The 15,381-nt window shown below is 43.0% G+C and overlaps 1 protein-coding gene across 1 annotated transcript in view; it reads right to left on the reverse strand.

Moving 5' to 3' along the window:
• Positions 1-4,404: 4,404 nt before the first annotated feature.
• The window catches only part of setbp1 (SET binding protein 1), a 37,796-nt gene continuing 26,819 nt past the window's right edge, over positions 4,405-15,381 (reverse strand). Inside the window, exons 5-7 of the mRNA XM_040019017.1 lie at positions 15,102-15,309; positions 13,912-14,980; positions 4,405-9,311 (exon numbers count right to left, since the gene is read on the reverse strand). Of these exons, the coding sequence (XP_039874951.1) occupies positions 8,761-9,311; positions 13,912-14,980; positions 15,102-15,309 (1,828 nt within the window). The 3' untranslated portion in view covers positions 4,405-8,760. The remainder of the gene's footprint in view (positions 9,312-13,911; positions 14,981-15,101; positions 15,310-15,381) is intronic.

The following is a 15,381-nucleotide window of genomic DNA, read 5'->3' on the forward strand; positions in this document are numbered from 1 at the left end:
ATTTTGTCAGTTTTTTTCCCCCCCCGTCTTTCACAAAGCACACAAACTGCAACCGTATATGAAAACATTTACATACTGTATATGCAGGAAAATGCTTATACACACACACACACACACACACAAAACAGGGCACCTAAATCAAACTGCTCTGAGTCACACTGTCACCGTGGCAACAGTGGTCGGCTCCATGCAGAACGCACTTTGTCATGTCTCTGGTGTTATTTTGTGTTTGCACCCCACACACACACCAGCGCGCACACACACCGAACCATCGTTCAGCTGCAGTAATTCCTGCACTGATCTCTCAAGTGGATCACTGAGCAAAGCACTGCAGGTGTGAGTCCTTCAGGTCACAGGGCAGATTTTTATCCTTTAAATCCTTAAAAATAGCATTGCATCTTCCCTGTTCTCTGCTACACAAAGTGCATTTGTTCAGCTGCCACATTTTCTGCTGTAACCGCAGCGAGTTAGTTGTTGCTCTCTGTCCTGTGGATGTGACATGAAGGCTTTTGAGGGGACTGTAGTCGCACTGATACGTTTCACCACCAGATGGTGTCTCCCATCGCTGTGCAGAGGAGAAGAGAAGAGGAGGGAAGGAGGGAGGAAGGAGGTGCTTTAGATGTTGCCTGTTCTATCCATCTTCATAAACACAAGCAACAGTCATCCTCTGAAAACACCAACAGAGATAAATTGAGAGGATGCTTGGTTACGGCAGGCTTCCTAGTTAGTTGGCCTGGACTGCAGGGCTATCTGTTGTAAATTTATGACTCTGTCTGTTGTTGGTGGTCTGTGTGGCTTTGGATGTGCTTCAAACAGACACTGATATTCATTGGCAATCACTCGTGCATCTTGACTCAGGTCAACAAAACTGATTTTCAACAAATCTGGCTCTGCGGTTTGAATCTCACCATGAAGATTTTTGTATTTGTAGTATTAGGCTTTGATGTTTATTAGAAATATTTTGGAAGCAGATCAACATTTTGGTAAATGCACATATTCTCTTTCTTGTCAAATGTTAGACGATCGAATCATTACTCTTGAGTTTGTCTGGTAATTATGAAGCTGGAGGTTATCACAGCATAAAGCGGGGTGAATATGTGCCACAGTGATTTATGCCACGTAAGAAAAGGGCACTATAACTCAATAACTAAAGCAAAAAATGGTTAAGAGTGATTACAAAAAAACATTTTACTAACATAAAAAAATAATTATCCTGCAACCTTCAAGGTGTCTGATATGCACTAATGCATGGCTTACCTATAAAACACTGCACAGGGATCTAATTAAATGGCAGTGTGGTGTCAATGCAGTCTTTTGCCTTTTTGGGGGGGTGGGGGGGCTGGTCTTGTTTTTCATTGAAGATTGTGATGGGCTGCTGGTTGAATACAACTCCGTGTTTTGCTCATGTGAGGCATAAAGACACTGAGATATCATAGACTGTATATAAAAGATGGAAGTCATTCAATGGATCTCAAGGTCTAGTTAAAATCTTAAACTAAGTGTTTTGACATTCACACAGCATCATATATAAGATATGAGAAAGTAGCACAAATCAATGAGAACTTAATAAACTAAAATCTAAAGGGACGCCAGGTTATCCATGTTTATCAATAGTCATTTGACATTAATGTAATGCATAGTGTAAGTGCTCCTTTAAAATTGGTCAAAAATAGAGGACTTGCTATAGAAAACTTCCTGAAGCCATTTGTGTCACTACATATTAGACCACATTAACAATATCTTAAGGCTATATATACCCAGCCATCAATTTTCTGAAACACACATCCATACTAAGTCAAACTGAATGGGTAAGTGGTTGGCAACTGCAGTCCATCACATAAAGATAGAGACAACCACAAACTATCAATTCGAAGCCTACAGTCAATTTAGAATTACCAATAAACCTAACATGCATGGCTTTGGCCTGTGGGAGGAAACACAAGCACCTGGAGGAAACCCACATAGGCAGATGGAGAACATACGGATTTCACAGTAAATGCCCCAGGCCTGCTATTAAACAGCAGTGCTAACCACTACAGCACACTGTCACCAAGTGGTATATGTGTATGAAAATATGTTTTAAATTATTTTAGGCTTAAAACATGAAAATAAAAGTTCCAGAGGTACAAAGGCTGCTTTGGTTTGCATAAATATGGACGTGAATAGAAGACGACACAAGCAGCTGTTTTAGTTTACAGTTAGTTAGGATGATTGTGCTGCAGATGTTGGTATGAACAAGAAAATACTTTCTGTACTTTTTCTTCCCACAGACTTGCTTCTTTGCCGCATGAATACAAGTGGGGTTAAAACACTGATTTGAGGAGTTGGTGAGACTTTAGGAAGAAAAATCAGCAAGCCGAGATCACAATCACAATACTACCAAAAACCACTATCACCAAAGCAAGCTCATGCTCAACACGCACAGCTTTTGGATCATGAGAAAAACAATTCAACACATTACAAATTACAATCTGTAAAAAATTAAAGTTATTACAAATGGTCAGTTTTGCCTGCAAGAAAATGTACAGTCTGCAAAGAGACAATCTAAAGTCAGAAGAACTAAGTAGATTACCCTAGAAATTAAAAACTGCTGGTCAACTTGATTTATGCATATTTTAAGAAGCCTGTGCTTCTCCCTCAACCCCAAATCTACATTCCACAAAAGGGTGGACCTACACAGGGTTGGGAGGAAGATCCTCCCAAATTTTTGAGCCTTTTGTTTAAGTTTGAGAATAGTAAACCTTCAGCCTCTGCTACAAACCACAATTCATAAAACATGTTCTCCCCCTACACTCCATGAGTCCAAGTATTTAGCCCTGCATTTCCAGGACAGTCTTTATCTTCAAATACCATCAGCATGACACTGATGCAAGCCTCCCAAAATTTTGGTTAACTTTTTATTTTTACTCAAAAAAAAAGAAAAGAAAAAGGTGTGTTTTAGGATTTTTAGGCTCTATTGGACAGGAAAGTTGGAGACTGAGTGTAATGGGAATGTCACCCAGGAAATGGTCTGGGATGGCCCCTGCAGAAGTGACTTAAAGGTCTCCTGTGCAAACAGGTCAAAATATTTTTACTGGAATAATTCGGCATAAACAGATCAGCCTTCACAGAACTGTCATGAAACAGAAAAGTTTTAGATACAGTGTGGAGCAATAAGACAGGAATACCAAAAAGTACCTGTGACAGAAATTCCCAGTGGTTTTCTTTCTTTTGTCCAGGATGGTGGCTCCATCTTCTGACTGCTTAGAATCTATTTTTAACTTAATTATAAACAGATTCATATATATATCTATATATATATATATATAGATATATATATATTCGTATGGGCAGAGCTGTAGTTATCACGCTAGGATTTCTCTGCATGGATACACTGGAGGAAGCTGGTGCCCTTTGAAAGCTCCAGTTTCCCTTTTTGAAGTAATATCACTTAAGTTATTGTCTGCCCATTTCAGCCAGATGACTTGTAATTATCACGGGCATTCATCCAATCATTGATAATATTGCATGTGTTTTATGTAGTCAACCACAGTGTCTCAGAGTAAACCGCGGTTTGACACTAAACCCTGTGAGAAAATCCACCTATCATCAGATTGATGATTCTCTTTTCCCTCCTTTAATTGTAGCTTCTGCTTGAGAGTACATCCATCATACAGGATGTGTTTCGCTGTTCTTTTTTTTTTTTTTTTTCACTGTGATCTATCTCATCCTCCTGTGCAGAGGGTGGAGTGGGGCCGTGGGCTCATTTACAGGCATCAGTAGTGAGTGATTTGGGTGCAGCACCACTGCAGCCTTGACTGCCATCAAATGAAGGGGGAGATTTTTTTTTTTTTTTTACCACAACACCGGCGGTGCCAACGGTTCAATCAGCACTACAAGATACACTGAGACACATTTGGGCAGCTCACCCTGCAACCATGGTAACAGAAGAATTTTACTAGTTGGCAGCAGCCAATAGTGGGGCACTTCCCACTCAGTTCTGTCCAATAACAGAGCAGCCTGCAGCCCAGCCCACCTAGAACTAACACTGATGGGCTAGTGCAGTGAGGATTTAGAGATGTAGCCTTGGTTAATGAACAAGTACAAGAGTAAGAGTGTGTAGGTATGTGTGTGTGTGTGTGTGAGACTGAATGAGGCTGTGCTATAATCTGATGAGAGGATTCCCTCTCGTTTAACCTCGACACATTGTAGAGTAGTACTCATTCACCGAGACCATCTGACATTCAGCACCAACAGTGCAGCAAGTCCCCTGTCATCGCACTCCCCTCACACGTTACGTGCACATGCATGCTGCACACACACTCACACACACCCACGAAGCACCTGGCTCTCATCACAAAATCAGACAGATCGGAAAATCGAATGCGATACGGTCTTAACCAGAAAGAAGCAAATGATCCCATCAACTGTCAATAAAGTCATTTATTATTTCACACAATGGATAACATGAACAACTTGAACTGTAGTTCTTCGTAATAAGTGCTCAACGCTGCCAGCCAACAGAAGGGTAGCAAAAGAATGAGCCTTTCTTTTTGAGGAAAGAGAAATAATAATAAAAAAAAGAAACCTACAAGATCATGAAAGATAAACATGACCAAAAGCATGCCAGCAGACATGGATATACATATATATTACAGGTATATATGTGCTTAAGACACATATCTGTATGCCAGCAAATGCAAATACAAAATATATGTGTACATTTTACACATACATACTGTGAAGGATATATGCATATGCATGCGCCTCTAGTATTTACTCTATATGTCAAATATTTGCAGTTTTTAATATTCATACAATGTACAAAAATGTTTCATGAATTAAAAAATTCATTACAAAAAGAAACATATCAAACAATGTACAAGTCTTCCTTCAAATTCAATTGAAATTAAACTTTCGGCTTGTCTAAAATATTTATGCATACAATCAAGTTGAGCATGCAAATAAAGGAAACCCACTCTAGAAAAAGGCTCAAATACACTATGTATACAAACTAAAATATGCCCACACTGTTAGAAGAGCTCACTTTGTGCTCTAAAGAAGTACATTTATTGGTTTTCTCAATGCTTCATCTGCACTTTCAGCTTCGAACATTATAGCTTAGAAATGGTAACGTATGCTGTGTGGATGACTACATGTACATTTATGAGGCTCTGTTCCACACGACCCCCTTGCTCCATGTGTAGGATGCACATCAAAGCACGCTACATATTGAACGAGGGGCGAAATCAAAACTTAGGTGCCATTATCTCTCATCCTAGTTGCTGTGTTGAAGTGGTAAATGCACACTACAGGAAATACACCCCAAACCGCTAACGTAAGGTCAAACACTGCTGCGCCGCCCTTGGTGCTGAAGCCAAAGACGAGGTAAGGGATCCTTACATCAGTGTTTAGGGGCCTCCTGTAGCCACCGGTCCAGATTGGCTGCTAAGTACATCACAACAACAGTGACCTTGAACCCTATACATAACCACATCCCCTCTGCAGTCTCTGTGTAGAGTGAAAGCTCTGGATTAGGACAATACTTGTCAGTGTTAGAAGGCACCGAAGCATTGGCTGGTAGGAGAGACAGACAGGACAGACAACACCTGGGGTCTTTAACTCTAGCATCAGAGACCGCTGACTGACCACAGTATGAAGGAGTAAGCTGCCAAGTGTGTATCCTCTACACCTCACCGCCTCACATTTCTAGACCCCATCTTTGCCACAACAGACTGCAGACCCACCTAGCAAAGCAAGGTTAAGCACACTAACATCAGGGCGAGTGTATTTTTGGCTATTTCCTCTGAGAGCTCCCCGAACAAAACAACCCTCTTACTTACTCACTGCTACGGCGCTGCCCAAGCTGGCCGCAGGCAAAGTAGCTACAAGTCAGCCGGGATTTCCTATTTTTGGTCGAGTGCACGACGTTGGGGCTTCTATCCTCAACTTTTAAAAAACGCGGTAAGGCAAATCGTTTTAGCATTCGGTGTAATTTAGCCGGCTGGAGCCGTGACTGTCAATAGGCAGTGGAATTTGTCAAATATTAAAATCACTTGAGGTTGTCACTTTTCTGAATAGTTCCTTGGGTCTTGAGCAGCCTTGATAGAGAGATAAGGTCTACTGTGGTTTGAGGAGACAGTCCCAGCATAGCTGAGCCTAACTGGTATCCATGCAGGATGGACATACTAACACTATTTACAACAGACACATTAATACTGTAGTTTTACATCTGGTTAAGGCTGTACTGCATAGAGCTGCAGTCACTATAGTTTTCATGAGATGATAGTCACTTTCTGCACAACTTATTACAAATTATTACTGGTATTATTCACAATTCTTGATACATGAATTCAATTTATTGAGTAAATAAGACCACTTATTTCTCTTTGTCGAAGGGTGGACCCAGAACAGAAATTCCTTTTAAGGTCACTGCCAGGCATGGCCTGATGCATAGCAAACAACAATGTACGAGAACGTGATTTCCATAAAAATCTCGGCTGTTCCTCCTTTGCCAAGTATATAATCAGTTATATCTCTCATTATTTACTGGGCAGAGTAAGTGGTGTTTAATTATATATCTAAGACTCTGGGTACAATCAATATCACTGGATGGAGACACATCTGATACACTGTCCACCTCCGCTGCTATAGCAGTATGTAGGTAGGTATATGATGCGGATTTAAAACAGTAATATAATAGCTCCTTCAGTCCAGCCCTTCTACCTCTGTTATGATGATATGAGTCAGAAAATAAACCAGGAGGAAGCTGGGAGACACCAGACAGCAGTGTCCAGCGACAGAAGATGCTAACTATGGAAGTTGTGAAGGGACGCCGGCAGTTTCGGGGTTCTCGTGAATAAGACACACGTGTCATTTGCACAATCATGAACATTTTGGGTCGTTGTCTGGGGCACTCCTTGCCGCTTCATATTCCTCAGGTCAAATGGTAATTTGTGAGAGAAAGAAACATAAGGCACAAGTCGAACTGCTGCAACTGAGAATCCCACCCCCGGCCGAACAAAACAGAATCTCCTGAAACAAAATTTCAACAAGGTTGCCAAAGAAACACTGATCCATTGCTTATTATTCAGAAACACCTAATCGAGAAAATACCAACCACTACCCAAAGCCACAGATACTGTCGATAGAGTTTAACAAAGGTTTAACATATTGACACACGCAAAAAAAAAAAAAAAAATCCAAGATGGCTACATTCTACAGTGCACATAGGAATGCTTTACATTGGTGCCAACATGGTGGAGAGTTTGTCAAACTCTGATTTAGATACTTTTAAATTATACACTGAATACTGAGACTTTGGTTTCTAAATCTAAATACTGGATTTACTTTCCAAAAATATTTTTCCAAGGATATGGATTGAAAATTATGTTAAGTAGAAAGACTGGGATTAGCTTTTTCAAAACACTGACTGTGTGAGCCCTCTTCTGCTGAACTGTCCAATTCAGACTCGGCGGGCTTCGGTTTGACGCTTTTGGCTGCGCAGCCTGCATATACAATTTGATTAAAATAATGTATGGTCTCTGGACTGGATAACCACACCGTCGAATGCCGAAACATAAGGCTGGAACAAGCATGTAAGTGCTGCATTTGATTGATGAAAGTGTATGTCTTTTTTTTGTTGTTGTCTTTTTTTAATAGTGCATTTAACCAATTTTTTAAGGTTTACCAAAAATACACCTGATATTCCTCCTGTATGCAATGCCCCCTGTTTATAAACACAATAATGAGTGTATGAATGAATACATGTGGTTCTTGTCTGTCTGAAAACAAGCTTGTCTTGAGTCACACCCATGTCTGTTTTTTTGGTTATAAAACAATACACACTTTCATTGTCTATGGTACAACAATTCTATTTAATATACTGTGTGCCAGTACACATCTATGAGCTGGTTTTCCCATTGTACAAGGCAGGCAACAGTGGACTTTGTTTCTATGTACAGTCTGGGACAGTCTAACCCACCATATTGCCTTTATGTCACTGCCCAGGAGAGGCCTGAGCAGGGAGAGAGGGAAAAAAATGACACAGCGGGTAGGTTGAGGGAGCTCAAGAAATGGAGATGTAAAACATTAGTGGGAATAGGTGAGAGGACAAAGGGGGATGGATTTAAGCGGCAGGCACCAGGGAGGGCTAAAGAATTGGGGTGAGCGTCAAGCAGGGAGGGGGACCACGAGTGCGGAGCTGCCAGGAAGTATCAGTTACTTCTCAAAGGGAGCGAGGACACTAGGAAGGTATAGATGAATGGGAGCAAAACAGGGAAAGTAATAGGGTAAGGTGGCTTAATTACTGAAGTTATTATTCCACATGTTTTTGACAAGCTTCCTCAGAAAGGCAAAAATAAGCAGAGCTGCACAGTTTTATATTAACCATTCCCCCCTCCCCTTGCTGGTAAATATATGGCTGAAGCCACATTCAGATACAGTATCATAAAGTACCATACACATCACTGTATCAGATACATAAAGAGTCACATAATATCCTACACTATCATAAGTACCACACAGTTTTAGAGCATCAGATTCAGTATCAAATAGTACCATATAGTGCCATTGTAAATAAAGGTCCAATGAATCTTTGAAAGGCCCATGTCTGGTTGGGTGTAGCAAACTGAGGGATGGCACCAGCAGTGTTCTCTCCTCTTGCTCCACCAACCCACTGTATTCCTCACGACAAATCAGAGAGGAGGAACAAGTCAAAGTGCACCAAGGAGTCCCAAGATTAAGGGCACTGCATCTGATAGGCTTGAAACACTGCCTCCGTTAACTGCTCTCCAGTTCTGCTGGAGGTGCTTTCTCCTGCGAGTCTAGTGACTGGAGGGAGCCCACAGTTCGTCCCTGCTGAGGCCCTTTCCTTTGCGTTTTCCCCCCTTTGGCCAGCGGATTCACAGACCGCGCTTGATGCACCACAGTCTCAATAGTTGCTGAGATGGAATCGTGACTGGAGAACTCCAGAGGCTCGGGGGTCAGGCTCGGCCTGAGGCTGTGTCTGCCTGGCAGGTTATCGCACCTCTCCAGAACAGGCATCCCCAGAGTCCTCTCATCACTTCTCCTGCTAGCCAGCATGTCCAAGCCTCGAACCTCAGCCCAATCTTCCTTCCTCGTCTTGGTCGGCTCCGGTTCCTCCAGAGGTTGTTTTCTGGGTCGTCCGGGTCGTCTTTTGATGACATTGTTTCCTGTTTTGGCTTGTCGCTGCAGGCGCTTGGCACGAAGGATCTTCTGCACATGCTCAAAGTTCAGAGAATGCATCCTCCTTACGTCCTTCTGGATCTGTTCCACTTCGCGACGTTTATACCTCCGCTTACTGGGAACACCTGGAAGAGGAGAGAGGGAGAAAGAATCAGGTGAGAAATGTCAAGGAAAATAAAGAGCAAAGTAAGGTCTATAAAAAGAAAGGACCGTTTGTGCTTGCGTGTCAGTTAAAAAGAGCAGTCTTGGAAAGACTAGGAAAGACATCATGCCAATTTAGCTCATGGAGAGAAAGTCTTTTCTTGCTTTAAGAGCTTCCTGCTAATTTTGAGATATTCATGTAAGCTTTTCAAATCCCAGCTGAGCCAGGAGAGCAGATCCTATCCTGTAATTGTCTACTAGAGAGCAGAGAGAAGAGGGGAGAGGAGGAGATCCTATTCTGCTAGCAGGAAATGTCTCCTTCAACCATTTAATATGTCGCTACACAATAACAACCCTGTGCATCTGGAACACAGACTGCCAAAAAGCTAAGCACACACAGCAACACAAACACACATATCGGCACTCTTGTCCACATGCACATGCGCATACAGACACAGATACAAAAACACACAGATGCATACATACACATGCACAAAAAATGAATTCAGCAGTTCAGAATGGCTGAGCAGAAGAAACTGGAGCCATATTGTTTCCTTCACACTGGTGAACTGGGCAGTATGCCCTTTACACATTGCTCTATCCTTACTCTTTCCTCATCACTCACATTCTCTCTTCCACTCGTCTCTTCATGGGCGGCAATATGCTACTCTCTAATTTTCAATTAAACTGGTAAAACTGCACCATTTCATTTCCATCTTTATTTCAGAGACCGCTTCCTGATCTTAGTCTGTCTCTGTCATTCTTTTTGTTTCCCATCTATGTCCCATTTCTTCGCTTCCCCCTCCTCCCTGTCTGGGCACTGTTCCCGGGGCTCGGACTGAGCCACAGCCAAAATGGAGGAAAAGCACAATCAACCACCAGTCCCCAAGCAGTGTGCACGCAACATGCTTCGTCTCTTTTCCTTGAGCTTTTTACTCCTATTGCTGGATTCCTGCGCTCTAGCCTTTCTTCCTTTCCCGCAGACTCCTGCTGATATGGTGTAGCAGGTTTCTTCATTGCTCTAACATTTGATGAGTACGTTAAATCAAAGATGCTTTTTCAGTTTTATACTTTAAATATTGTTGGCTGTGTTACAGGAAAATGTGTGAAAAATGATGCTCAAGACATTTAGAATATGTCTCTTTCATAAAACATAAGGGGGGAGCATTTAATATTTAATAGATTTTTTTTAAGATTTGCACAACGTCAGTGAACTGCCACAACTAGCAGAATACAATATTTTTCATCCTAAAGAGACCAAATGGTAATGATGGGGATGAAAATTTGAAAAGCACCGCACAGAGCTGTTTGCTAATGAATTAAGAGTAAGGGAAAGATAAAAAGCCGCCTAACTACCGCCCATACAAACCACAGAAGAATATCACGCTGTTGTTGGTCAAAAATTCAGGCCTGACAGTGAAATTAGTTAATGCACAAAGCACTAAGTAGCAGTGGTTTATGAGCTGCAGCAGAAGTGAGCACATGCTCAGTTCACACACACACACACACACACACACACACACACACACACACACACACTACAAAGTAGCAGAAATTTATGAGCTCCATACACGGAACATAAAACCAGTGACCTTCAGCAGTGTGAGAGGCAGTATAGTACCGAGAACCTGTTTCTCTGTGAAATAGGAAGTCACAGCTATGCTCACTTATCCACTGCCTGTGCTGTAGCTGAGAGCACTTTTCGGAGACAGATTAAAATAATCCTTGATGTATGTCATTTAGTGTAATTTTTTTTTCTGGATGAAGGACTGTGCATGTGTTTAAACAAGCTGCGTGACTTGCCGGACTACCGCAGGTCCGGTCACTTCTCTATCCTGGCAGTGGGTGCCTCTTTCCAGATGTTTTGGATCTTAATCTATATCCTCGTCTTCTCCTCTTGCACTCTCGACCCCCTAACCGAAAGCTGCTTGATGTCCTCCCAAATCTACGCTTTTCTATTATCTATTATTTCTGTCATCCTGACTGTTTACACTGGTAATTTACTATGTTGTTTTATGGCGTACACAGAGCATCTATCACATGTCCTATCTTATCTGGACCAGGGATCAGTCCAGATAAGTGTGTCATATGCTGTGCAGACTGCAAAGCCCCTTGAGGCAAATCTGTGATTTGTTATACTGGGCAAAATAAATACAACTTGGCTTGACTTGCCACAAAAAAATATTCCGGATTATTCATTAAAGACTTTCATTCAGACATTCATGTAAGAAAGTTACAACTGATTCAGCGAGGTCTGCTTAAGAAGCAAACGCACAACACACGTAGAGACACGCGTGTGCTTAATGATTTGTCCATGACCGACAAACTCATTGTTGCACGCTCAGATAATAGTATGAATTTTACATCTGGATGGGGACCCGTATATCTGTGTGTATGCAGGGGCCTGCGCCTGCATGTGCAGCGAGCATTCTCATGCACATGCGTCTGTGTTTTAATTGGACTAAAGCTGTGAAGTGAAGCAGTAAGTCATGCTAGAGGAGGAGTGTGTGTGTGTGTGTGGGGGGGGGAGTAAAGAGAGTAATGGGAAAATGAGGGGGAGGGGAGACAAGGGAAAAAGCAAAAAGTGAAAGGGAAGAAGGAGAGAGCTAGAAGGGGGAGATGGAGAGAGAGATGAGGCAGAGGAACAAGGGGAAATCTGCGTGTGGATGTGGGAACCACGGGAGAGAGGCAGAGGGAGAAAGCAAGGGCAAGAACTGCAGAAGCAGCAAAAGGGAAGGGAAGGACACAGAGGGTAGAAGAGGTATAACAACACTAGAGGGATAATATGGATGGGTTGGGGGAGGAGGAGTCATTATGGGGGGAGGGGGGTGGGAGGGGTGTATATGAGTCATCCGTCCTGGATCCCCTGGGGTGGGGGGGTGTATTCTAACTGAGCCCCTGGCTTCTCCTCCCCGCCACTGGACTAGGCCCCAGTCATTAAACCCCTGGCTACCAGCCAGCTCTTTTAACACAGGCAAGGGCCTTTTACGGCGTGTCTGTAGAAAATAAATCATACTGTGTGAATAATATATCTCTGGCAAAAGCATTGGCAGGAGAGAGGGAAGGGAGGCAGGGTGGGGAGGTAGGAGAGATTGGTGAATTATAGTCGTCTCCATCCATGCATTACGTTCTCTTTATCCCCAGCCAGATGTGCTCAAAGACAGCAGAATACAGAATGTACCAAAATACACATTCATTGGGTGGTGAGAATTCGGTGCTACCCAGTCTCTTTGTCTGCTTTAAGCCCCGATAATGATGTGCATAAGCATATTTATAATAGGAATCACCTTGACATGCATTACTAAATCTACATTTAAAATGGGAAAACCCAGTTAACTGACTAAATGTGATAATCCAGCAAATAACTGAAGTCAATTAACACTCAGGAACAGAGTTTAATATTAGTGTATAACCTTTTTTTTTTTTTGACAAACATGCTCTCATTTGGCTACATTAACAGTTCTGATCACATATAAGTGATTAGTAAAAGCATGTATGTGTCTCTTTCTTCCAGTTCCACGGGCTAGCATAGTATCATGTATCAAATATCATTCGTATGGTTTTTCTTTCATTAATAAATTCCGGCTTCCTACTTCTGTCTAACAGATAGGAACCTTGTTGTTTTATATAAGTAGTGATGTGATGCAATAAGGTCCACTGCTGGTAATGTCAGCTGCTTACACGCTGCCGATGCTTCAGATCATAAGCTTTCCACATGTGATCCATTCATGGGTTTATTTAGAGGTAAAGTAAGCCTGTGTCTGGACTCACACTGGACTCACTCACTCCCTCGCACATTATATAGCGCACATAAACATTGGGAAATCACTAAGAAACAAGTGCAAACAGCTGTTCATACATTTTGGACATTACTTGGACGCACCGCTGTCTGTTCACATAAACACGTAACAGAACATGTGCACCACATTTAAGATAATGGACACGACAACGTTGCTGTTATTTTGTAAAGGACATATCTCTCTCACCACCAATCCAAAACGCAAATCTGTGCACATGTAACTTAACATAAAACATACTTCGGCTAAACATTATTCCCCCTCTACAAGCACAATGGGAACCGGAGCTCTAACTGTGCAATTATATGCTAATCTCCAGTATATTAATTGTAAATGAACATCAGTCATGCAGAGCAGTCAAATACATTAACATAACCATTTGCTTCAAAGTGGTGGCCGTGTTGATGTTATAGCGGGTGTGCAGATATTTAACAGGGTGAGCACATTTGTAGTTTAGACTGGAAAATGCAGCTCCTGGATGCTACTTTTAGGGGAGTCACATTATGGTTCTGTAGGCCCCGTACAGTGAATGATATTTACAGCTCAGATTTGGAACACTGGGTGAGCCTGTGTATAGCCATGAATGAACGGCTTGGATAAGCAAAGACAAGCAAACAACAGGAGTTACTGCGTTTTAGGCAAACCTCAAACCTCCAACACTTCATTAAAGAAAGCAATGTGCTTTATCATGCTGTCCCAGTGAACAGAAAACAACTGCTGCTGTTTTTATTATAAGTCCAACATGCAATGCAGTGCGCTTTCTCATAAATATAGTGTATTCTCTTACCAGTGAGGGAGGGACTGGGACACTTGTTCATCTGTTCTGGCTCCTGCCTCGTCGTTTGGAATGACATTAAGCCCTGATCTCCAAACACAGTGAGCCTCGTCCGCCTGCTCCTTCCGCCGCACTCGTCCTCTTGTGACCCCGAAAATAGGTCAGACGCTGACTCTGACCGCTGCGACTGGCTACTATAGCTGCCCATGAAGCTCTTTTTAGGCTGCCCAGTCTGAAGGGAATGGAACTGACTGTCAGCAAGAGAGTGTGATGACAGCTGGTCAGACTCAAAAATCCCTAAGCTGGATCCCAGGTTTGAAGAGCCTCTGCCATTGCTCCTCTGCTTGTCCAGAAGCTTTGAAGGACCCTGACTGGCCAAGTCTCTCCTCTCACTCAGCATGCTGAGGCGTGCATTGGTCTTAGCTCCGCTGAAAAGCCCTCCCAGGTCCTGCCGGTCTCGTGGTGAAAGAAGAGGTTCATCCTTGTGCTTATGTTTATGCTTGTGCTTCCTCTTGTGGAGACGAACCCCTGCAAGACCACCTGCGCTGCTGCTGCCCAGGGATCCCAAACCCTCTCCCCTTACAGATGGCCCCTGAAGTGGACCACTAGTGGTGCAAAGCTTGGCACCAGGCTGGATTTTTGAGTGTCCACTGGAGTGGAAAGCCTTGGGAGGGGGCACAGCAGGTCTCATGAAGGGAGATGGGGGCGCCGGTCCTAGCGAGTGATGGGGCAGATAAAATGGGGGAGTAGGGGGAAAGTAGCCCAGACTCAGCGGAGGAGCGTAAGGCATCGCATACGGTGCTGCATAGTAATTTCCCCCTGCCAGCGGATAACCATATCCTTGAACAAAAGGCAGCTTTGATGTGATTGGCTCGCTGGCTTTGGCTGGACGACCGCGTCTCCTCTTAGCCTTCAGATCAGCACTCCTGCGGAGGTATGAACTGGAGTCACAAGGGTACGTGTCGTAGGTAATAGGGTAGTAATGGTGGAAGTTGAGGCGGAAAATGGAAGGATAGGGATGCTGGGGGTAGCAGGTGAATCGTCTGTGAGACACTCGTAACTGCTGGAGCTTTAACACGACCTACAGGGAGGAAGGAAACAGGAAACATTTAGAAAAACAAACCCACACCCTTTAGTGCACGCTTGTACATTAGAGCGGTTGTTAAAGGCTCACATGCAGGATTTGTTACAGTGTTTCTAACCTCGTCCAGTTCAGAGAGAAAATGAAGATGATCCCGACTCTGTAGGCACTTCCTCTTCCGCCGATGATGCTTTTGCTTCTTCTCCTGCTGCGACAGAAAGTTATCTACAGCCGTTACTTGGCGCTCGCAGCGTGTTCTGCCACCTCTGTTGGATGCTTCCAAAGCTGCTGCCTCCGCAGCCTCAAACCCACACAGATCAAATGAGTACCTGTATAAACACAACATAAATCACATTAAAACAGCAGGTAAATGAATGCGTGCCAATCTATTAGATACAGAA

This window comes from Simochromis diagramma, unplaced genomic scaffold (assembly GCF_900408965.1).
Source record: "Simochromis diagramma unplaced genomic scaffold, fSimDia1.1 OVJJ01000822.1, whole genome shotgun sequence".
Taxonomy (NCBI): Eukaryota; Metazoa; Chordata; class Actinopteri; order Cichliformes; family Cichlidae; genus Simochromis; species Simochromis diagramma.